This window comes from Ovis canadensis, chromosome 9 (assembly GCF_042477335.2).
Source record: "Ovis canadensis isolate MfBH-ARS-UI-01 breed Bighorn chromosome 9, ARS-UI_OviCan_v2, whole genome shotgun sequence".
NCBI classification, from domain to species: Eukaryota; Metazoa; Chordata; class Mammalia; order Artiodactyla; family Bovidae; genus Ovis; species Ovis canadensis.
Window position 1 is genome coordinate 54,719,514 of NC_091253.1, and position 25,076 is coordinate 54,744,589.

Consider the following 25,076-nt stretch of genomic DNA (forward strand, 5'->3'; position numbering starts at 1 on the left):
AATCAAGTATTTTTACATTACCAATCAAGGTTTGATACTTTAGAGCTTTGTCAAACACTACTTTCTGAGGAAAACAGCAAGGCTCTGGGGGCATACCTGTCCATACATGTGTATAATAAAATCTTGAGAATTTCCTGTAATTGTAAATGGAGAGAGCTATTACAAGATATCTGTGACATAATTTATGGTTGAGTGCAAGTCCACATTTGGAATATTAGACATCTTGATTATATCTCTGCAAATGCTATATACATAATGTATAGTATACAGCAGGCTAGCTCTGTTGGAACATGCAACATACATTTAAACATCTCATAAAAACAAATTCTCACTTGTCAGAATTTCACTGCAATTCAACTTGTAATATCACAAATCCTAACCCATGCATATTTTCAAATGCCTACCCCGTAATACAGATGCATACTTTAAATACCATATATGAAATAGTATTTTCTACTTTTCAGTAGATTCAGGCTTCCACATTTTCCTGAAAGTGACCACATTACAGTGTAAGAGGCTCCAATATATTGTTAAGAATCTTCAATAGTACTAGAAATGTTTTCTATCAGATATTTATTGAAACAACTTGTTAGCTTGTTAAGGTTTAGAAATCTGACACACAAAATTGTTTTGGCAAAGCTATGTTCATAGAATTGATGCTTTTCAACTGTGGTGCTGGAGAAGACTCTTGAGAGTCCCTTGGACTGCAAGATCAAACCAGTCTATCTTATAGGACATCAACCCTGAATATTTATTGGAAGGACTGAAGCTGAAGCTCCAATACTTTTACACCTGATGTGAAGAGCCGACTCACTGGAAAAGACCCTGATGCTGGGAAAGACTGAGGGCAGGAGGAGAAGGGGTGACAAAGGATGAGACGGTTGGATGGCATCAATGACTCCATGGACATGAGTTTGAGCAAACTCCTGGAGATAGTGAAGGACAGGGAAGCCTGGCATGCTGCAGTCCATGGGGTTGCAAAGAGTCAGACATGACCAAGCAACTGAACAACAGCAATGGTCGTAGTGCATGGGGTGCAGCTGTACTTTTTAAATATAAATTTATTTATTTTAATTGGAGGTTAATTACTTTACAGTATTGTATTGGTTTTGCCATACATCAACATGAATCTGCCACAGGTATACACATTTTCCCCATCCTGAAACCCCTCCCTCCTCCCTCCCTGTACCATCCCTCTGGGTGCACCAGCCCCAAGCATCCAGTATCATGCATCAAACCTGGACTGGTGATTCATTTCATATATGATATTACACATATTTCAATGCCATTCTCCCAAATCATCCCACCCTCTCCCTCTCCCACAGAGTCCAAAAGCCTGTTCTATACATCTGGGTCTCTTTTGCTGTCTCACATACAGGGTTATCATTACCATCTTTCTAAATTCCATATACGTGCGTTAGTATACTGTATTGCTGTTTTTCTTTCTGGCTTACTTCGCTCTGTATAATAGGCTCCAGTTTCATCCACCTCATTAGAACTGATTTCAATGAATTCTTTTTAATGGCTGAGTAATACTCCATTGTGTATATGTACCACAGCTTTCTTATCCATTCATCTGCTGATGGACATCTAGGTTGCTTCCATGTCCTGGCTATTATAAACAGTGCTGTGATGAACAGTGGGGTACACGTGTCTCTTTCAATTCTGGTTTCCTCAGTGTGTATGACCAGCAATGGGATTACTGGGTCATAAGGCAGCTCTATTTCCAGTTTTTAAAGGAATCTCCACACTGTTCTTCATAGTGGCTGTACTAGTTTGCATCCCCACCAACAGTGCAAGAGGATTCCCTTTTCTCCACACCCTCTCCAGCATTTATTGCTTGTAGACTTTTGGATTGCAGCCATTCTGACTGGCGTGAGATGGTACCTCACTGTGGTTTTGATTTGCATTTCTATAGCTGTACTTTTAAGCAATTTTATGTCAAGTTAAAAATTTTCAAAAACTTTGTTTGAAAATAAGTACACAAGTTATTTTAAATGTGTGGGCCTGTGGAAACATAAGATAGCCTTTGATTATCAAGTATCTCCTTTAAGAATTGGGAACTCATTATTTAATCTATATATAATTTGACTGAACACTATGTTGTCATGGATGTAGAAAAATAGAAATTCTTAGACATTTCTGGTGAGAGTGTGAATTGATAAATTCTCAGTGAACAACTTGAAAAATATCTATAAATGAAAGAATATATGCTTTTTGACCCAGTAATCCCATTTCTGAGAAATTATCCTACTGGTAAATGTGGGAAATGAATTTCCTATCAGGTTCTTCATTGTGACAATGTTTATAATAGTGCAAGATTGGAATCAATCTTAACATCATCTGCGAAAGACTGATTAAAGACAGTTTGGTATGTTCACACAATGGAAAACTACAGAGCTACAAAAAAATAATATGGGAGCATTTTTTATTTTGTTATGGAATGATTGCTAAGATATCTTAAGTGAAGAAAGTGCCTAGTAGAACAATGTGTATAGGTTTATTATAATTTAGGGAATATCTTTATCCATCCCTTCCCCTGCTACCTCCCTTCCTGGATTTGTGTTGAATATCTCTATAAGAAACTGCTAACACTGGTTGCCTCTGTGGGAAGAACCTTATGGTAAGAGAAGTAGGAGGGGATTTATTTTCATTGTGTCTCCTCTAAATATTTTGAATTTTGAACACTATATGTATTGTGTTTTACATTAAAAAGAAATCCAACTACTAATGAGTCCATTTGACTCCTACATATGTCACAACAAAGAAGAATTAATCATGTACTGAGACCTAGTACTCTGAAGGTATACTGCCCATAAAACAGAACAAAGCTGCTGTCTTCTAAAAAGCTTTTCCTTGCCTTCGTCTCATCAAATTCAACATGGAGGCATAGACTATGACACTCCATGGCCAGACCTTAGTGAAACAGAAATAACAGCAAAACTGGAACATAACCACCCAACTCAGGGGGAGGTAGAATGAGTCAGACCAACTGCGTGTTAGGAAAGTATAGCTCCATTTCTGCTTCAAGAGTAACCATGACTCACAGTAGAAAATGAGACAAAGCCCATCACACATACCGCTTATCACTTCTTTACCTGCTTGGGAACTGTGAGAATTAAACCAACTAACATTTTATAAACAGTTTGGAATCCCTTGATAGCAAAGTGTTATATAAGAATTATATAATCCCATGAATTTCATATAAAAATTTTATAAGCTTTCCAGTCTTAAAAAAAAAAAAGTTAATGTTCTCATTACAAGCAAGAAATTAAATATGACCCAGAATGGATCTCTGTGTTTCCATCCTAGAAAAGAGGTAAATTTCTATTTTAGAGGTTTGGTCTGAGTTTTGTCTATTATATCCTCATACAAAATGCTTTTATTTCCAAGGATCATTCTCTTACTATGAAATATCCTTCTGTATGTATAAGAACTGCGTTCCTGAAATGTTTCCATTTAAGTACAGAGGCTCACTCTGAGCTTGCAATTATATGCAAGCAGAGATGGGTGCAGGATTTGTCCCTGAGCTGTTTTAATTTTAGCAATTATTCTTACAAAATTCCCTGAAAAGAAACATTTAGAAATCCATTCAAATTTAAACTACAAACTTATTTATTCTTGAAAGAGTTTGTCCCATACTTTAACATACTTCTTTCAGGATTATGGTTTTGCAAGAGGAATGAGGTTGTTATTAAAAGAAAGAAAGCCTCTGTCAGTTTCAAAATGGATCCTGAATGAAACTGACAGCTGCTAAAGCATGTCCATGAATTTTTGTTAAACAACATTAAATAAATAATTAGAGATTCTTTGAAGAGTATTAGAAACATTCAGATCTGTAGTCAGTATTTACTATTTCCTTTCAGACAATCTGGAGTTACTGGTGGTGTATATTCAGTGAGGTTGTCTGCAAATGATTCCCAGGCAAGTGAGATTTTTTTCCTCTACCTTTTTTTCTTTGAGAATAAGCAAGGACTTGAATCGCTAAGCATTGTCTTCTCTCTAAAGCCTTCCTGTTAACCTCAGATTAAATTGAACCTAAATTCTGCAATTGCTTTGTTTTGCTCTGCTTTTGCTTTCAAACTGTCTTATTGTAAGTCTGTCTCTTTTTGTCTATTTACCATTCTGTCCGCTTGACTCAAGTTAAGCTTGTGGGTGTCATTAACGCTTTTCATCCTTTGTATTAACAAACGTAGTATACATCTTTTAAAACATGTGTCCTTTTTATATGTGTATGTACTCAGTCACTTAATCCTGTCTGACTCTGTGACCTCATGGACTACAGCCTGTCCGGCCCCTCTGTCCAAGGATTTCCCAGGCACAAATACTGGAATGGGTTGCCATTTCCTCCTCCAGGGGATCTTCCCAACCCAGGGATCAAACCCACATCTCCTCCATTGGCAGGCAAATTCTTTCCCAGTGAGCCTCCTGGGAAGCACATTCTTTGTATATGAGGCATGAAAGGTAGTATTTCTGTGTGGAAGGGGTGTATAAAGAGCAGTTTGGTTGGAAAGGGTGAAAGGATGTTGAGAAATGTCAATCGTCAATATCAAAATACGTCGAGAGGTGATGGAGGTTGTGTGGGGTTAAGGAAAAGAGAGCTACAATTTATTAACCTTAGGTTATTCTTATTAAGTTGGGTTTGTTATTCTCCTAAACTCACAAGTGAATGAGAACACGTGTGTAATAAAACAAGAATGTGAGAACAGATTGTACCTAGAATAACAGAGTTCTTCATGGGCTCAAGGAGAATGCATGCATCTAGTCGTGGCAGCTGGCAAAAGCTTCTCACGAGTTAGCATCCAGGACCGGTCCTTTTGACAGGTAAATATGAGAGGGGTGGGCATTCCCAAAGGTGTAGGAACAAAACTCACCTTTACCTCCTTCAAACCTTTGCTCAAAGGCCATCTTTTTACTGATGTCTTTCTGACCATCCTATTCAAAATTACACTGCATGTCTTTCAGTGTTCTTCCTGCTTTACTTTTGCCCAACGAATATGACCATTTGATATTGATACTTTTTAAAACATTTTTTTGGATCAGGTCTACGATATTTTGGGCTATCTCTCAGAAACTAGATAGACTCTGTAACCAAATCCTAAATCTAAACATAATTCTCAAATCTTATTATAGTTTTTGGCTTCCTAGCTCTGGTCACTGTCCCTGCTCCCTAACTCAATGGGAGCCACTTTGAGGGTATTGGAAAAAGTAGACTGAAGTAGAAACGTGGAAAAAGAACTCAATCTAAGTCACTTTGCAGAACTTCCTTGGCAATCCAGTGGTTAAGACTTCGCCTTCCAAAGCAGGGGGTGGAGGTCTGATCCCGGTGCAGGGACTAAGATCCCACATGCCTTGGGGCCAAAAAAACAAAACATAAAACAGAAGTGATACTGTAACAAATTCAATAAAGACTTTAAAAATGGTCCACATTAAAAAAAAAATCACCTTTAAAAAAAGTCACTTTGCAAATCTGAGAAATCGTACATGAACCCTTTTTTCTGAAAAGCTCTTTCAGTTTTATTTTTCTCTGTTTAGAATCTAGAAGCATTTTTCTTGCCTTTTTATTCTCCCAATTCCTTTTCATTTCTTTTTGTAAACTGGTCAGTTCCTGCCTGAACTCAACTCCTTCTTGTGATACCTTTCTGTAAACAAAGAAAAGAGCCAATGCAGGCTAATATTCTGGATATTTGCAACTACTTTCCTTAGAGCTATAGGATCAATGTAAAAGTCACTCAGTTGTGTCCAACTCTTTGCCACCCCATGGACTGTAGGCTGCCAGGCTTCTCTGTCCATGGGATTTCCCAGGCAAGAATGCTGGAGTAGGTTGCCATTCCCTTTTCCAGGGGAACTCCCCAACCCAGGGATCGAACCCAGGTCTCCTGCATTGCAGGCAGATTCTATACTGTCTGAACCACCAGGGAAGGTGGATCAATAAGTACTTTTCTGGGGACAGCCTTCCAAGTTTCGCTGATAGTTTAAATGTTATATAACATTGGTCTTTATCTTTCCAGATGGTGATGTCTAGGTTCCTTCCATCTACTATTAGTTGCTAAGCTAATGCCATATATTTTTGTTTTTGTTAAGATAGCACTCTGATGTACCACCTTCAGTATTAGCTGTGATGATGCTGAAGGGCAGAATATACCACCCAGGGTGGTCCAGTGGCTAAGACTCCACGTTCCCAATGCAAGGGGCCAGGGTTTGATCCCTGGTCAGGGAACTAGATCCCACATGCTGCAACTAAGACCCAGTGCAGCCAAATAATTGAATAACTATTTAAAAAAGAATATGCCATCCCAAAATATGACTGTAGGAATTCAGGACAAGCCACTTCAGGGGTGCTGCTTTGGTATTTTGATTATTTTAAGCCTTAAGCACTTTAAAAACAGCAAATGCAGGGAGAATTTTTTTTATTTTCCTTATCTGCCTGAAAATATTAATATATTCTCTAATAAAAAATATTCCTGTCAACAGTCATAACTCTCTTCCCTAGGAGTTTCCTCAACCAGGGAAGACTGACTCTTATCATAAGAGAGGAGACTAGAAACTGAAGGATAGTCAGCCTTGCACCCTAATAGGCACATCAAGTTACAGACGTTTAACTCTACATTGCTTGTTAGTGATAAACTCATATTTCACTGTGGTCTTTGATTTTTTTTCCCCTTATATGTGACATAGAGTCTAAAAGTTTGTAAGCATACTCTGCATTTGTCCTTTTTTTTTTTTACTTTACAATATTGTATTGGTTTTGCGATATATCAGCATGAATCTGCCACGGGTATACACATGTTCCCCATCCTGAATCCCTCCCCCTCCTCCTCCCTCCCTGTACCATCCCTCTGGGTCATCCGAGTGCACCAGCCCCGAGCATCCTGGATAACTCTAACTTCTGTGTTTCTGAGTGCTCAGTTGCTCAGTCATGTCTGACTCTGTGCAACCCCGTGGACTGTTGCCTGCCAGGCTCCTCTGTCCATGGAACTTTCCAGGCAAGAAAACTGGAGTAGGTTACCACTTCCCACTCCAGCGGATCTTCCTGACCCAGGATCGAAATTGCATCTCTTGAGTTTCCTGCACTGGTAGACAGATTCTTTACCATCTACTATTTAATTACAGTTGTCTGGAATTCTGATTATAACCCCAGCTTCCTGGACATTTTCTGGAGACCATAAGCATAGGATGATGAAGAGAATGAGGCTAGATATTATTGGTCAGAGAATTAACTTTCATGACTATGTTTCTTACATTCTTTATCTGAGATTGAATCTACTTATAATTGTATGATGTATATGTTATTTTTATAATTTATGAAGGAATAAATTATCCTAGGTAATATTCTTAGTCCTGTGAAAGTCAACCTTTAGTATACATCATTTATCTTGATCAACTCTGATCAATTGATCTCTTAACCAATAAGGGCTCTGATACTCTTAAAAGAGATCAGATGACCCCAAGAGACTGTTATGCCAAAATCAGTGTTTGTTTCATAGTCTATAAATTGTTTTGCCTGATATTTTTGACACACATATAATAAATGATAAGATCTGTGATATGTAGAGTCAACTTTACATTTGCTAAAATAGAAAGACCTCATTTGCTGCCACTATTTCTCCTCCAGTCTCTTAGCTTCTTCTCCATTATTCACATAGTCATAGTAGAAAAACAATTTTTTAATGTTTGATGTCAATTATTTAGATATACTAAAATAAAATGTGCTGAGATGGTTTGAACACATTATTAATCAATAAATAAAGAAGCAGGCTTGTTGCTGGGGGCGGCAGGAGAAATGGCTCACTGGCCAGGCCCTCAGCGCTTCTGGATAAGATTGTGAAGGGAGCCAGGTTGGTCCATGGCAAGCCCCCAGTTCCTTCCATCCTCACTCCCCCTTTTAGCACATCCACATCTCAGTGTTCTTTCTTGCTCTCAGCTGGCTGCCTGGATAATCTCAGAAAAAGTTTTTTTTTGTTTTTTCCAAACCTGATGAAGATTTCAGGTGAAATCTCCTAAAATCATGTTCAAAAGGAAATCCTTTAAATTAAAAGTCTTTTGTGAAATGGATGCAGGATGACTCCATTTTTTTTTTCATCTAAAAACTGGGATAATAATCCCAATCTTTAAATTGCATTAATTGCATGATAAATATTTGATACTTAGAATGTTTGGCACATAGTAAGGGAAGAACTGTTAAATCCCTTCTCTGTCCTTTTTTGGTGGGTGGAGCGATTTGAAGTCATTCCTTAACATGGCTTCCCTCATGGCTCAGATGGTAAAGAATCTGCCTGCAATGCAGGAGACCTGGGTTCAGTTCTTGGGTTGGGAAGATCCCCTGGAGAAAGAAATGGCAACCCACTCCAGTATTCTTGCCTGGAAAACCCCATAGACAGAGGAGCCTGATGGGTTACAGTACATGGGGTCACAAAGAGTCAGACACAATTGAGTAACTAGCATTTTAATAGCTACTCCCTGCCATGACCTTTTTACTTCTATTTCTCTTCAGATGATAGGGTTAGTTAGAATGAGGAACTTAATTTATCTTGTTAACTACCATATCTCTGGGGCTAAAGCAAAGGTGCTGTGTTATGAATATACTGTCTTTTAACGGCAAGTCCACCCTCTTTTTGTCCTGCTTTGTGATACTCAAGCTGGGCCCTGCAAACATGTCTCCTCTGATGGCTGGTCAGTGTAGGCTTTGTCAAGAGAGGGCTGCAGAGATACAGCAGAGGAAGGAGCCTCTTCTGGTTCCCATGTGCTTTCTTCCCTCCCATGTCACTGCTTTTGGTGGCATATGTGAGTTGTGTGTGTGTGTGTGTGTGTGTGTGTGTGTGTGTGTGTGTATGTTGCTCAGTTGTGTCTGACTCTTTGTGACCCCATGGACTGCAGCCTGCCAAGCTCCTCTGTCCGTGGGTTTTCCAGGCAAGAATACTGGAGTGGGTTGCCATTGCCTTCTCCAGGGGATCTTCCCAACCCAAGGACTGAAGCCAGTTCTGTACTGCAGGCAGATTCTTCACTGTCTGAGCCACCCAACTTGACTCATGTGAGTCCTAGTTGCACTTACTCTGTCAGGTGTTTTGGACCCTACAGCTAACAGTTTCCTTTGGACCAGCTCTGGCCTGCAGGTATCCTGGCTTATTTCTCCACCCGTCAGTGAGCCACTGACTCCAAGGAGGACAGAATCTCTGCCTTGGGGTTGGGGGTGGTGAAAAACTCTGTCAAGTTCCTAGTCCCCTTGTTTCTTTCCTATCCCAGGGGATAGAGGGCACAAGCGCAGTACTCTCTGCCCTTGTATTTGCTCTCTTATGCCTTTAGTGGCTAGTATCCTGTACTAAGTTAACACTATTGGGTTGGCCAAAAATCTCCTTTGGATTTTCCCATAACATCTGGTAGAACGAACATTTTGGCCAACACAATACTTTACATAAATTTTTTCTGTTCAAATTATTAGTATGGTTTCTGACTGGACCTTGGCTGATCTTGTTGACTAAACCAATGGACTGTCTATTCTAAGCCAGGCTCCTGATGTGGTGACTGAGGTTTTAGGACAAGGAAGGGTGGGACTGTTGAATGAGAGAAGAACACATCCTGCCCTTCTGTTGTTTATCCTCCCATCTAGTCACTCCTTCCTGAGAGCCCAGGGCTTGCTCCCTCATCGGATCACCGCCAGGCTCAGACTCGTCCACCAACACAGAGATGCCTTTTGCCTATGATCCCAAAGTTCTCTCTCTAAGGGGGGGGGGAACAAACAAGACCCTGCACTGGGTCAATATCTTCTCCTTGTGAGATCATGATTGTGCCTTTTGGACTGTCTCTTTTCTTCTTTCTCAAAAATCTGAGGCTGAGTCTCCACCCAGATCACAGTCCACTTTCAAAATGTGACTAAAATGTGAGAGAACAGAAGCACACTCATGATCAGATAGCCTCAAAGCAAATGCAATTATCAGGAAAAGATCTAAGAGATGTATCTGTGGGACCATGGGAATTTCAATCACTCCACAGTTACACAGCTATGAAAACAAAATGGTAGAAAACAGGAAATGTCTTTAATTGAGTCAAGTCTTTGTGGCGGTGGCTGATGAATATGCAGAAGCTGCTCTGAATTTTTTTAGGGCACAGAGAACTGCCACATAGGCATCCCTAATAACTGTTTTTAGGTTATAAGAAAGGCATGGATTTGTTCATCAAGCTCATCAAGGATGTCAGCACCTTAAAGAGATACAGACACTTTTGATTAAACAGAACAAATAGACTCCGAGAACACCTGAAATCTGATTTTCAAATTGAAATATTTCTGGCTATTACCATTATTGTAGTCATTGAGTTAGTAAACACCAGAAGGCAAAATTCTAAAGTGACCTGAGCCTCTAGCAGAAAGTAGCAGAACTTAAAGATGATTCTCTCAGGAAACTTACATCAAGCTTTTAAAGAAATCCTATTTCCTTCATCAAACTTCCTTTTGAAGAGACAGATAATTTCCTCTGCCTCACACCTTTGCCTGTTTCTTGATATTCCCTTTAACCCATCGTTCTATCCAAAAGATGATCTATGATGATCATCTATTGGATCCTGTTTAAAATATATTCAGTCATACATATGTTCTTGATTAGAATCCAAGTTAGAGTTGCTTGCATTATGATCGGCAAGTAGATGAATGAATGACTGCCGGAGTCCAGCCCCGGTGGATCCAGGGAATTCGAAGGGTGGACGGAGTCGGCGAGAAGAGATTTATTTAATTAGAAATATAAGATTAGATTAGGAAAGAATAGTGTAGTAGGAAAATTAGTGGAGAAAAGAGGCTGAATAACTTGGTTTACGTGGAGAACTAATAAAACCTCGAGACAAGAGGTTTGCACCATCTACGTTAGGCCACCGGCACCGGTTTGAATAGTGGAGGGTGTCCCACCTTGGGCTCCCTCTCGCTTGGGTCTTAGAAGCCAGGGCAAGTAAGTAGACATGGCGAGCCTCCATGCCCCAGATGGGAATTCAGCCAGAAAATAGAGTAAAGAAGACACGGGGTGACCAAGCTGCTTTGGTGAGTGAGGCCCCAATAACTTTATTTTTTAAAAGGACTTTTATACCTTTCCCACAAACGATGTTGTGTACATTATCTTCTGGCTTTGGAGGCCTGTGAAACATTTTAAGACCCTCTTTTGATAAAGGCTGTTCAACCAGAAAACTTATTTTCCCTTGAAGTGTTTTTTCTTTGTATTTCTAATCTATGTCAGCCTCAGAAAGTATCAAACAAAGTTACATTTTCACGAAGCAAAGGTGCAGTAAGTTACAATGAAGAAAGAACCAATTAGCTCAAAAGTCTGATGTGGTTAGTTTCAAGGCTACATTTGTTTTTTTCTTACATTCTGACTATGTTAACAAATGTGCTCCCAGGTGTACAATGGATAAGAGATATGGGAACTTAGCAACAAGCGTTGGCCCAATAATGAAATCCTACACCAGCACTACTCTAATAACTTTTAACTCTTTGAAAGGCTTTATGTTTTAGGCTTCCCTTGCCTCTCACAGGTGGGGGGCTGTAAACAATCACATGCGTAGTTGTAAAAGTCTGGGTAAGGCAAGTTAGAGAGCCATCAGAGGGGTTTTTGGATTGAAACACTCTTATTATGCCCAGGAGACTTATTATCTAAAAGCTCTAAATTAACTTTTCCCTAAAAAAAGGTGGTGGGGGGATAGCCTCCTGTTAATGTCAGAAGAGTAGGTGAAAAGCGTAATATAGTAAAGCAGGCAGACTCTGATTTGGGGGTTAGATGCTCAGAAAATTCCAGGGGGAACCCCTGAAGCCTGATCCCCGCCCACCTTTGCATTTTGTCAGGCTTCCTTCCTCATGACCTTTGCCATGGGCGGGATTCCTCATGCTGGCTCCCGGCAAATGACATCTGTTTATTCCTGCAAGGTTTGTTGAGTGTTTATTATAGCCAAGTACTAGGGAGTGTCAGACCCAAAGAAGAATGGCAAGTACTCTCTGCTCTCAGAAGGTTTTCAGTCTACTGAGGGAGACACAGCATGTCAAATATAACTGCAGTATCAGTTCAGTTCAGTTCATTTCAGTTCAGTCACTCAGTCGTGTCTGACTCTTTATGACCCCATGAATCGCAGCGTGCCAGGCCTCCCTGTCCATCACTAACTCCCGGAGTTCACCCAGACTCCCGTCCATCGAGTCAGTGATGCCATCCAGCCATCTCATCCTCTGTCATCCCCTTTTCCTCCTGCCCCCAATCCCTCCCAGCATCATAGTCTTTTCCAATGAGTCAACTCTTCACATGAGGTGGCCAAAGTACATACAGATATATTAATATATGTACCAGCTATAGGGTAACCCAAGTGTGTGAATAATCAGCTCTTTCTAAATTTTCCTACATTACAGGTTAGGAAGTAGGGGCACAGATAAATCAGGTAATTTGCTGACACATACAACATGAAAGGGCTTCCCAGATGGCTCAGTGGTAAAGAATCTGTCTGCTGATGCAGGAGACATTGGTTCAATCCCTGGGGTGGGAAGATCCCTTGGAGAAGGAAATGGCAACCTACTCCAGTATTCTTGCCTGGAAAATCTCATGGACAGAGGAGCCAGGTGGGCTATAGTCCATGGGGTCACAGAGTCGGACACGACTGAGCATGCACACGTACAACATGAAAGAGCCTAGATATGAACCCAGGAAGTCTGTCTCCAAGGGTGATACTCTCATTCATCACCAAGTTAACTGCTTTCCCCAACTGACCTGTATAAGACCTCACATGGTTAAATATTTAATACATGTGTTTGGATGGTGATGGTCCACCCCTTTGAGTCACTGGTACTCATTTATATGCTGGCGCCTATTTCTTTAAAATGAGGTTCCATCTTTCTTACCAAAAATGATCTCTAAAACCATGTAAGGCAGGGGAAATCACTCCACATTTATGCAACTAGAGAAAAAAATATACTAGAAAACAGGAAACTTCTAAAACCAAGCAAAGTCTTTGTAACTGTGGCTGATGAATAGGCTATTGTAAGTCCATGGGTCTAGGAAATGGCACCAAAGTGTAGTCTATACATTTGGTTGGAAACCTCTCAGTCACTAAGAAGCTTCATCTCTGCCCTTAAAAAGGAACTTCATCTATTCCCACATACTTGATCCCATGTTCATGTCCTTTAAAAGCAGAAATAGATTCACATTTGATGAAGTAAAAATCACACCCTTCAATTCTTATTATTTTGGGGGTGAAATTATAAGAATAAATACAAAGGGTGATTTACAAAGGACAGGAAAAAAGGTGAAGCCCAAAGGGTGGGTCTGGAAGGAACAATGGTCTCTTGTATGTTTTGGCTGGGCCACGTTCCTAGCAGTTTGTGCCTGGCTATGCACTTCTTTAGCACCAATGGAAGACTCACTTATTACTTTCCCATCAATGCCTCCGTGTGTGTGTCTGTGTGTCTGTGTGTCTGTGTGTCTGTGTGTGTGTGTGTGTGTGTGCTTAGATGCTCAGTCGTGCTTGACTCCTGTGATGCCACAGACTGTAACCCGCCAGGCTCCTCTGTCCATGGGATTCTCCAGGTAAGAATACTGGAGTGGTTGCCATTTTCTTCTCCAACCAGGATCTTCCCAACCCAGGAGTTAAATGCACTGACTGAAATTCAGGAATCTACTAAATTGCAGATCTGTAAGCAACTCCTTGGAAGAAAAGTTATGACCAACCTAGATAGCATATTGAAAAGCAGAGACATTACTTTGCTGACTAAGGTCCAACTAGTCAAGGCTATGGTTTTTCCAGTGGTCATGTATGGATGTGAGAGTTGGACTGTGAAGAAGGCTGAGTGCCAAAGAATTGATGCTTTTGAACTATGGTGTTGGAGAAGACTCTTTGGACTGCAAGGAGATCCAACCAGTCCATTCTGAAGGAGATCAACCCTGGGATTTCTTTGGAAGGAATGATGCTAAGCTGAAACTCCAGTACTTTGGCCACCTCATGTGAAGAGTTGACTCATTGGAAAAGATTTTGACGCTGGGGGGGATTGGGGGCAGGAGGAGAAGGGGACAACAGAGGCTGAGATGGCTGGATGGCATCATGGACTCGATGGACATGAATCTGAGTGAACTCCGGGAGTTGGTGATGGACAGGGAGTCCTGGCGTGCTGCAATTCATGGGGTCACAAAGAGTCGGACACGACTGAGTGACTGAACTGAACTGAAGCAACTCATTCCACTGGGGATGGATTGGGGGAGGGAAGATGTTGGTTAAGTACAAAGTGACATAGATGCCCAGATATACGGTCTGTAGAGGGTCAGAATTCAAGGAGAACCCTAAGTGTTCGCCTAATCTTCAAAGGTAAGAGATGTTTACGAGTAGGGCAAAGAGGAGAAGAGCATTCCAGATAAGAGGAATAGCTTAGAAAAGGCCCCTCGGAGAGAAACGACAGTGAGGTCAGTACAGCCAGGGTTCTGAGCACTGAGCCAAGGACAAAATGGATGATGAGAAAAGCTTAAGAGGCAGGCCGGGTGGGGTTTTCAAGGAATCTGTGTGTCATGCCAAAGAGTTTGAAGTTTATACCCTTGGCCAGTGCTTGATTCTCCTTACCACCTGTGAAGGCACCTAAGGAGCCTTTCAAAACACTATAATAACCAAGGTTTATCTGGAATTTGAGCCTTGGTTATCAGAATTGAATCTGAGGGGACCAGATACCAGCTTCCAAGAAGACTCAGTGTACAGCCTGGACTAGAAATACTGCTACTGACAATGAGTTGTTGTTCAGTCGCTCAGTTGTGTCTGACTCTTTGTGACCCCATGAACTGCAGCACGCCAGGCTTCCCTGTCCCTCACCATCTCCCAGAGTTTGCTCAGAATCATGTCCACTGAGTCGGTGATGCCGTCTAACCATCTCATCCTCTGTCACCCTGTTCTCCTCCTGCCCTCAATCTTTCCCAGAAACAGGGTCTTTTCCAGTTTTGACAATGGGGAACACCTCAAAAGCTTTAATGACGTGGTCAGTTTTCACTTCAGAAAGATCACCTTGCCTACACTATGAGGAACAAATAGAAGGCATATGTGAGTGATGGGAAGGCAGTTTGGGAGATGAGTGCAAACCAGGCTAGAGACCATAAGGCCAGGATCAAGGTAGTGGCAGCGAGACTACAGACAAGGTGCTGTCATCTCTCACTTCATAGTCGGTGCAGACTGGAAAGGATGTGTCTGTGTGGGCTTTGAGGTTGCTTATAAAAATGACCACACATTTTCCTCATGTCTATATTCACACCTTGCATGTATACTTGCATGCAAAGTCACTTCAGTCACGTCCACCTCTTCGTGATCCCATGAACTGTAACCCACCAGGCTCCTCTGTCCATGGGATTCTCCAGCCAAGAATACTAGAGTGGGTTGCCATTCCCTTTCTCCAGGGAATCTTCCCAACCCAGGGATCGGACCTGAGTCTCATATGTCTCCTGCACTGGCAGACAGGTTCTTTACCACTAGCTCCACCCGAAAGCCCACAGTTCACACCTTGCAATCATCTAATCAAGAACTGGAGTCTGTTGTACCTTGAGTCTGGGTTGGCCGTTTGACTTCCTTTGGCTGATGGAATGTGGAAGAAGTCCTGAGTTTTGAACTTGGGTTTAAGAAGATTTGTAATTTTGCTTTCAGATCTCCATGACACCTGCACTAGCTACCTAGACGTAAGAGACACATGGTCCAGATGTCCTGTCATTCCAGCCCACAGCCAGTTCCTAGGCATGAGAGTGATGGTAGGTAGATGAATGAGCCCAGGGGAGATCACCTTCTATGGGGGACTGCGCTGGATCTGGCCTCTCAAACTGTCCAGTTTCAAGCACTTCAGGAATGACAATTACTATCATCCAATAACAGCAACTACTTTTAAAGTTTAAAAACTCATCTCAGAACAGGTTGTTTAAAGATCAAAACTAAGAAGTCTTACAAACAGAAAAGAAACATGGTAAACTTAAAATACAGTGGTATTCCACCTTCTAAAGTAAGGGAAATAAAAATAAAAATTAACAAATGGAACTTAATTAAACTTAAAAGCTTTTGCAGAGCAAAGGAAACTACAAACAAGATGAAAAGATGATGTTCAGAAAGGGAGAAAATAATTGCAAATGAAGCAAGTGATAAAGTACTAATCTCCAAAATATACAAGCTATTCATGCAGTTCAATATCAGAAAAACAACCCAATCAAAAAAGAGACAAAAGACCTAAACAGAAATTTCTCCAAAGAAGACTTAGAGATGGTCAATAAACACATGAAAAGATGCTCAACATCACTCATTGTTAGAAAAATGCAAATCAAAACTACAATGAGGTATCGCCTCACACCAGACAGAATGGCCATCATCAAAAAATCTACAAAGAATAAGCCCTGGAGAGGATGTGGAGAAAGCTAAATCCACTTGCACTGTTGGTGGGAATGTAAATCGATACACCCACTACGGAGAACAGTATGGAGATTCCTTTAAAAACTAGGAATAAAACTATCATGCTGCTGCTGCTAAGTTGCTTCAGCCATGTCCGACTCTGTGTGACCCCATATATGGCAGCCCATGAGGCTCCCCCGTCCCTGGGATTCTCCAGGCAAGATCACTGGAGTGAGTTGCCATTTACTTCTCCAGTGCATGAAAGTGAAAAGTGAAAATGAAGATGCTCAGTTGTATCTGACTCTTAGCCACCCCATGGACTGCAGCCCATCAGGCTCCTCCGTCCATGGGATTTTCCAGGCAAGAGTACTGGAGTGGGTTGCCATTGCCTTCTCCGATATGACTCAGCAATCCCACTACTGGGCCTATACCTTGAGGAAAACAGAACTGAAAAAGATACATGTGCTCCAATGTTCATTGAAGCACTATTTAAAATAGCTAGGATGTGGGAACTACCCAGATGTCCATCAGTGGATGAATGGATAAAGAAGATATGGTATATATATACAATAGAATATTACTCAGCCATAAAAAGTAATGAATTTGAGTCAGTTGAACTGAGTTGGATGAACCTAGAGCCTGTTATACCCAGTAAAGTAAGTCAGAAAGAAAAAACAAATATCATATATTACTGCATTTATATGGAATCTAGAAAAATGGTATTTATGAACCTATTTGCAGGGCAGCAATAGAGATGCGGACATAGAGAACAGACTTGTAGTCACAGGGGGGGAAGGAAAGGGTGGGTTCAACTGAGAGAGTAGCTTTGAAACATACACATTACCATGTGTAATATAGATAACTAGTGGAAAGTTACTCCATAACACAGGGAGCTCAACCCAGTGCTTTGTGACAACCTAGAGAGGTGGGATGGGGGTGGGGCAGGAAGGAGGTTCAGGAGAGAGGGGATACACACACACACACACACACACACACACACACACACTTATGACTGATTCACGTTGTTGTACAACAGAAACCAACACATTGTAAAGCAAATGTCATCCAATTAAAAATAAATTTAAAAAATACAGTGGCATTAGTCCATGGTCATGTTGTCAACTTGAGTAAATTAAATGAAGGATCAGGGTAATCAGAATAAAAATACTGTAGGATTTTTTTTTTAACTTTTGAAAGAATGTTTCCAATGTATTCCTGTCTTTCCCACAGATTGTATTATTTCTCTTAATGTTTCTGTTATTGAGTTTACTAATTATCAATAGTCACACAAAGGGAGGAAAAAACTGCATACCACCTCTGATATTTGTATTCCTGAAATGTAGTCCATAACTGCATTTGAACATCTTGCCTGGATTATAAGAAGCTTTCTTTCAAAAATCATGCCAGAGAAAGCAAAAGCAAAGTTGCTTCATTATTTTACAAAGCCTTTAACAGAAAAATGTAAATGTTATTTCCTGCCCCAAACATTATGACAGATTAAAGTTTTGGTCTCTTCTTCACATTTATCTTTCAATATCATTCAAAATGCTTGTGTGTATCATCAGCTAACTTACTGAGTCACTGGCTGTTTGAGGTTATTCTATTAGATTTTTATTGCTAAGTTACCATAAATTTAGTGGTGCAGTTTTTTACCTTACCGTTTCTGTAGGTCAGAAGTGGCTTGGTTTTCTGCTTAGGGTGTGACAGGGCTGCAATTAAGGTGCCAGCTTAAAATGCAGTCTCATCTGGGGCTCAGGATCCTCTTACATTCTCACCAGTGACGGTAAAATTTACTTCATTGTGGTTGTAGGACTGAGGTCCCTGTTTTCCTTCTAGTCAACTGTCAAAAACTAGAGACCTCCTGCAGTTTCTTGCTATGTGGCAGCTCTCAGCCTAGATGTTTGATTTCCTCCAGGCCAGCAGGAATCTTTCTGATTTCCTCTTTTTGCAATCATGTGGGGGGAAGCACTCTGTTTTTAAAGTGTTCACCTGATTAGGTCAGGCCCACCTGAGCAATCTCTCTACTTTAAGATCAACTGACTTGGTACCCTACTTAGATTTGCAAAATCCTTTAAAAGCAGTGCCTAGATTAGCGTTTGATGGAATAGCTGGGAGAAGGTGTGTATATACCAGGGCTAAAAATCTTAAAGCTCATCTTAGAATTCCGTCTCTCATAGCAATGCTTAAGAGATCCTCTAATGGCACAATCAGTTCCTAATGAAACTCAGAACAAGTAACTCCTGCAGTAAGAATTCTATAATTTATCTTCTTCTTTACAAGTTTCCTAATCCATTAAACTTTCCAGTTGGATGTTTGAAACTTGTGAGCTCCTAGAGACCACAGGTGTTCTGGACTCCTGTGGGTCCAGCTGCATGACTTGGGAGGGTACCAAGAAGGATTAAAAGAAGAGAGCAGTCAACTAGAGCACAGTACTGAGGAGGGAGGTCACACCTGGGCAAGGAAGCAGCCAAATTCACAACTAAGCAGAGAGAAAGGATAGAGCCTGCCTCATATGAAGTGCAGCTTTTTCCCCATGGGAATTTATGACTCTAGATGTGTCGCTCAAAGATTCCAAGAAAACTAATATTTTTGAGGATATGGATAAACTTTCGGACACAGGACAGTGTTTTTATCCTACAGATCTCTGAAGAGAAAATTGGAAACAAATATCATTAGTTTCTCTTTCACCAAGGCTGTGTCAATTCTCTTAGAGGAACTTTGTCTGTGATGTTACATAAAGCCATTTTTGTTTCTTCAGAGCACAACGAATTTGCGAAGAAATGTAGGCAGAACATGGTGTTCAGACTTTAATTTTACTCACCTGCAAACTGTCCCCTTTCCATCATAATTTTATTTAAATCATGGTTATGCTCTTAATTAACAATTTAATTGGTTAGTGCTTTCTCAATCCAGTTCTCTGGAGGCATGGTTTTCTGTTTAACTTTCTTGTTTTAAGTCTTCAGCGAAACCATGAAATTTAATTAGGAAAGTAACTAGCTTTGTAACAGCAGTTCTCTGTCTAATTAGCTATGCTCTGACAGTACCTTCTCAGATTCCATTCAGCGTTGCACACACACTTTGCATTTGTTCAGGTTTCAAATAAGGCACTGTGAATTTAGCCTAAGCACATATTCCAATTGTTTTTCATTTTTCCATAAAGGCTTGGTTACAGCCAGTGAAAACAGAAAAAGTAACTTGGAGCATTCCTGTGTGCATGTGCTAAGTCACTTCAGTTGTGTCTGACTCTGCACAACCCTATGAACCGTAGCCTACCAGGCTCTTCTGTCCATGGGATTTCTCAGGCAAGGATACTGGAGGGGGTTGCCATGCCCTCCTCTAGGGGATCTTCCTGACTCAGGGATTGAACTTGCATCTCTTAACATCTCCTGCATTGGCAGGTGGGTTCTGTACCACTATTACTACCTTGGAAGTCCTAAAGCATTTACATATGCTGTTAAACCAAGAGCCATCAAAGCCCAAGATATAGAAATGTTATCTTACTGCGCTTATTCGTTTCTATTGCTGCAGAACAAATGACCACAAGCTCAGCTTAAAGCAATCCCCATTTATCATCTTACAATTCTATAGGTTGGAAGTCCAGATGCAGCTGGCTGGATTTTTTTCTTCAAGATTTCACCAAGCAAAGATCAAGGTACAAGCTGGGCTGGAATTTCATCTGGACCTCAGGGTCGTTTCCCAAGCTTGTATGCTTGTGGCAGAATTCTTAATGCTTGAAGGACTGACATCTCCATCACCTTGCTGCCTATCACTGGGGATGGCTCTTATACCCTAGTGGCCACTCTCCTTATCACATGGCTCCCGTGTGCGGTTCACAACACAGCAGCTTGCTTCTAGGCCAGTGGGAGCACTTCTCTGACTTCTTCGTCTGTGAACAGCTGGGGAAAACACTCTGCTTTTAAGGGGCTTGCCTGATTAGGTCAGGCCCACCCTGGTACTCTCCCTTCGGCCGCATTACATTATATATCAAGAAAATGACTATCTTGTCATACTGACAGCCCCCCTGCCCCTGCGCCTCTCCACACACACACACTCAGAGGAGGGATTATGCAGGATGTGTACACCATGGGGTAGAAGTTGTGGGGCCACCTTAGGATTCTGCCTGGCACACTATGCCGCAGGGAAAGAAGGCAACTGAAAGCCTCTGGCAAACTCTCCTCCCTCTCTCTCCGTGGAGGCAGTGCACAGGGTGCGCTGAAGAGCTGTTAACAATGGCCCCAATTCTGTCCTGCCAGCTCCACAGGGCATCGGAGGGCAGACTGTCACATTCTTTCTTCTCTGCAGGCTGCTTTCTCTGCCTGGCCAGAATTGCCATTTTCAGCAGTGTGAGAGGATCACGGGATGAAATCACATGAATTTAAAAACTACATCAAGTTAACATGACACTTTTGGATAGAAATTTATTTAAGCTCCGGGCCTCAAACTTCAGCCCAATAAAACAATTTATAGGCTGAGCTGTAAGAGTCCTCCAGCAATCACTGAAACTGGAGGTGGTCTTGGTGACCCCCTGACTCAAGGAATACAGTAGGTAAGAGCATGATATTGATCACATTCTGAGACCAGGCTCCACCGCCCTGCAGACTCAGCTTTAATCCTCTCCACTGTGACTAGGACCAGAGAACATAGACCAGAGTCAGGAGGTGGGCTGACCTGGGCTCTAGAAGGTTCAGCACTGCCTAGATGTGTACTCCAGTTCTGCACTGTGACCTGGGCAAGTTCCTCAACCTCTGTCTGTCTCTCCCCGTTTCTCTGTCTGTCCATTTCAGTTGCTCAGTCATTCCAACTCTTTGCGACCCCATGGACTGCAGCACGCCAGGCTTTCATGTCCATCACCAACTCCTGGAGCCTGCTCAAACCCGTGTCCATCGAGTTAGTGATGCCATCCAACCATCTCATCCTCTGTCATCCCCTTCTCCTTCTAATCTCTCCCAGCATCAGGGTCTTTTCCAGTGAGTCAGTTCTTTGCATCAGGTGGCCAAAGTATTGGAGCTTCAGCTTCATCATCAGTTCTTTCAATGAATATTCAAGATTGATTTCCTTTAAACCGCTCAGGATTGACTGGTTGGATCTCCTTGCAGTCCAAGGGACTCTCAAGAGTCTTCTCCAACACACAGTTCAAAAGCACCAATTCTTCAGTGCTCAGGCTTCTTTATGGTCCAACTCTCACATCCATACATGACCACTGGAAAAACCATAGCTTTGACTAGACAGGCCTTTGTTGGCCAAGTAATGTCTCTGCTTTTTAATATGCTATCTAGGTTGGTCATAACACAGCAGTAATAACAATGCCCAATTCATTGTGTTGCTGAATTGAAGCAATTCTGGAAAGCACTTAGCACTATGACCATCACATGGTGACCATGAGGGGCTGGATGTAATTGTGATGTGGACTCAGAGTATCATCAACACTTGAAATATTAACTCCAACTCCCTCCCCTTCACTCTGCTCCCCTCTTTCCTCACCAGTCCCTTCCCCTTCTCTCAGTTGTCTTCTAAGCCCCTTCACATCCAGATCATTTCCTTCCCTGGTTTATTCCTTAAGGACCTAATGAAAACAATATACAGGAACATTTTTTTCTGTATACGATTTTGTGTTTTTCTTAAGTACCAAAAGTCACGACGTAAATGTGCTGTTATCAGGGTCTACCCTCTTGTCTACGCTTAGCATCTTTTGGTTTCATCTACAATGACTGAGGAGTTTATAAGGAATTCCCACAGTCCCCACTGATATAATGTTATTGCTTTTGATAATGGTAAGTGATTATCACATATAGAACTATGCAATTTCATTTTTATAACTCTATAAGGCCTACCAGGTAAACATATTCACAAAATGGGGGGAAAGTCCTTTGATGAACAATTTTTGGTTCAGAATATTTGTTCTCTGAAATACTGCACACTAAGATGTAAAGGGGGCTCTTTTCCAGTGATATGTCTACCACACAACATCAATGGAGACAGAAGCTTCTACTTGAAGCTTGCTTTGTTTCACTGCAACTTTTGAGTCCCTGGGGTACTGTTCAGAGAGTGTTCAGGTATTGCTGCTAAAAAATCTATAATGGGATTGATGATCATATGTGACCAGAGGTAGCTCAATGTCAGTTCCTAGAATCAGAGATTCCTTTGAAGGGGAGAGGAGATTTAGGAAATGCCTGGCAAGCTCAACCTCGCTGGTATTGGAGAAAATCACCAGAGTTTGGAATAAACTCCTGCATCCTCATTCATGAGCCCCTGTCATAAGACCCCAACTTAAATTGGCACTGCCTGTGTAGGGACCATGGAGGAGGAGGAAGCAAGCAATCAATAAAAGTTCAAATAAACTTCCTTTGCAAATAAAGTCAGTATCTGAAGGGGAGATGGCAAAGAGAAACATCAAACCAACAATAAAAGACCAAAAGTCTGATAAATATACATATCTCCGGAAGCTAACGAATCTATCCTTCCTCTGTCATCCCCCTAACACCATCTCCAGGTAGAAATGTATGCCAGTCCTAGGACACTTGTTTGTCTATCCCACACTGGGGTTAATGAGCCCCCCCTGGTAAATCTGCTTTGCTTTCCATTAAAATGAAGCTAGAGCACCACAAACTTTATGGGATGCTTCTGTGCTTGGTAGGCACGGAAAAGAGACCGTCAACCCCATTTCTCATCATAACCTTTTAGCTAAAGTTAACACTCAATTATATATAGTAATAGGGAGATGAGAAATCCTCTAACTCTAAAATCCATAGAATTCATCAAAGATTGAACAATCAAAGTCATTCAACCTTTGCCAACAGAATCCTCTTATCAGACTCACTGAAACATAGCAAAATTAATTAACTTGAGTTTCTAGCTTATTTTCCTCCGCTCATGTCTGCTTGAAGTTTTAATTAGAAGGAAAGTGTCTAGATGATCAGCAGGAAGATTTCAAGGAGGAGAAGTGAAGCTCTGGAAAATTACTAACTAAATTCACTCATTCGTTAAGAAAACCTTACTGAGCTTCTAATGTTCAAGACACTCTTTGAGAACAAAGAAACAAACAAAAATAGACAAGCTCTCTCATGAAGCTTACATTCTATCTACTAAGGGAGATGGAAAATAGACTGGTAAATAGAAAACTGGTCAGATATATACAATTTGGAGTAACCTTAACTATACGTTCAAGGCACTTCCAGGTTATCTCTTAGCATTTTCTTCCCATGGCTATTGAAGTCCAGTGATTCAACCTCAGTCAGCAAAGCCTTGTAAACACATATGAGCATAATGACAAGGGAGTGGACACTTGCTTACCTTCAGCTGGTGGCATATTTTCTTCAGTACAAACGCTTCCTCTTCTGTATTGGGAGTAAGTCTTATCACCTTATCGCTATAATAAAGGGAAAAAAATGGTGAGGTATACCCTTCAAAAATAAAGATGCAGCCATTTCTATATTTTTTTTAAAACTGCCTTTGCATTTAGAAAAAACAGCAAAATTTTAGACTGGCCTATAGGAATTTTATTGCATTCTTGGTACGCTATGATAGTTTTGATCGTTTTTTCCCCTCTGTCTTGAAACTATTTATTTTTTTTCATCAGTTTTTAAAGATTACAAATTCACACTCAAGCAGAGAAAGATCAAAAAAACAGTAACAGTGGCCACAGGACAAGAACTTCCATGATATCTCAGAGCAGACACTCAGAAGGAAAATTCCCGCTAACAGGAAAAAAAAAGCAAAAAAGCCTACTTAAAATTTTTAACTTTATGCTGAAAAGGAATGTGACTTTTGATAAGAGGACCCATGACATCCATACACAGTGGAACATTTCTGGTTTGGATTCTTCCCACCTTGAGAACATAAAGATAGGCCCATCTCTAAGGGACATCTTATTTCTCGAGTATACAGCTTACCAACTGGTATGTGAGACCAAACTGGAGGAAACCCCCTGCCCTCATTGTTTGTGGCCATTAAATCCCGATGGCTATAAAATTTTTGTTATTTAATTTTAATTTTTAAAATTTATTTTTATTGAAGTATAGTTGATTTACAATGTTATGTTGGTTTCTGGTGTACAGCTGTCATTCAGTTATATATATATATATGTATATATATATTTTATTTTTCATATTATTTTCCTCTATGGTTATGTAACATTTTGAAAGTGATAAAAACTTAAAATCAATTTTTACAGCCATTAAAAATTTTCCACAGTTAAAATTACATCTGAACAGTCTACACAGATTCTGAATTGCCTAAAAAGACTAGAGGTGTCATGCTTTCCACCAGAGAGCTCTCTGTAGTGGTACTTTTCCCCCAGGTGTGCCAGACACGTATTATCACTTTCTAATTTTGTCATGATGAGCTTGAGAAGCACAACTCTAGTATATAATAATCACAACTATACATGTATAACTGAATGACTGTGCTGTACACCTGAAACTAACACCCTGTAAATCAACTACGTTTCAATAAGAAAATTATTTATCATAGTAAAAAACCCCACAACTGTTCAATGAGTTTTTCAAGGAGTAGAAACTTATTAAATATTTATTAGCAGATTGGTATAAAGGAGATCATTGAGAATAATTGGCTTCTAGAGGAAATGTAAGGAAAAATGAAGTGTAAGAGGAATGAGTATTTTCCATCATCTTCAATGGCATTTTACAGTGACTGCAGACAAAACAGAATGTTATCAATACCACATATACAAAGCACAAAACAAAAGCTCTAGCAGTTCAGCCTCAGCT

General features: G+C 40.8%; 1 protein-coding gene across 1 annotated transcript in view; it reads right to left on the minus strand.

Moving 5' to 3' along the window:
• CPA6 (carboxypeptidase A6) overlaps positions 1–25,076 on the minus strand; it is a 312,714-nt gene that overhangs the window by 144,028 nt on the left and 143,610 nt on the right. Inside the window, exon 2 of the mRNA XM_069600201.1 lies at positions 23,641–23,716. Coding sequence (XP_069456302.1) covers positions 23,641–23,716 — 76 coding nt within the window. The remainder of the gene's footprint in view (positions 1–23,640; positions 23,717–25,076) is intronic.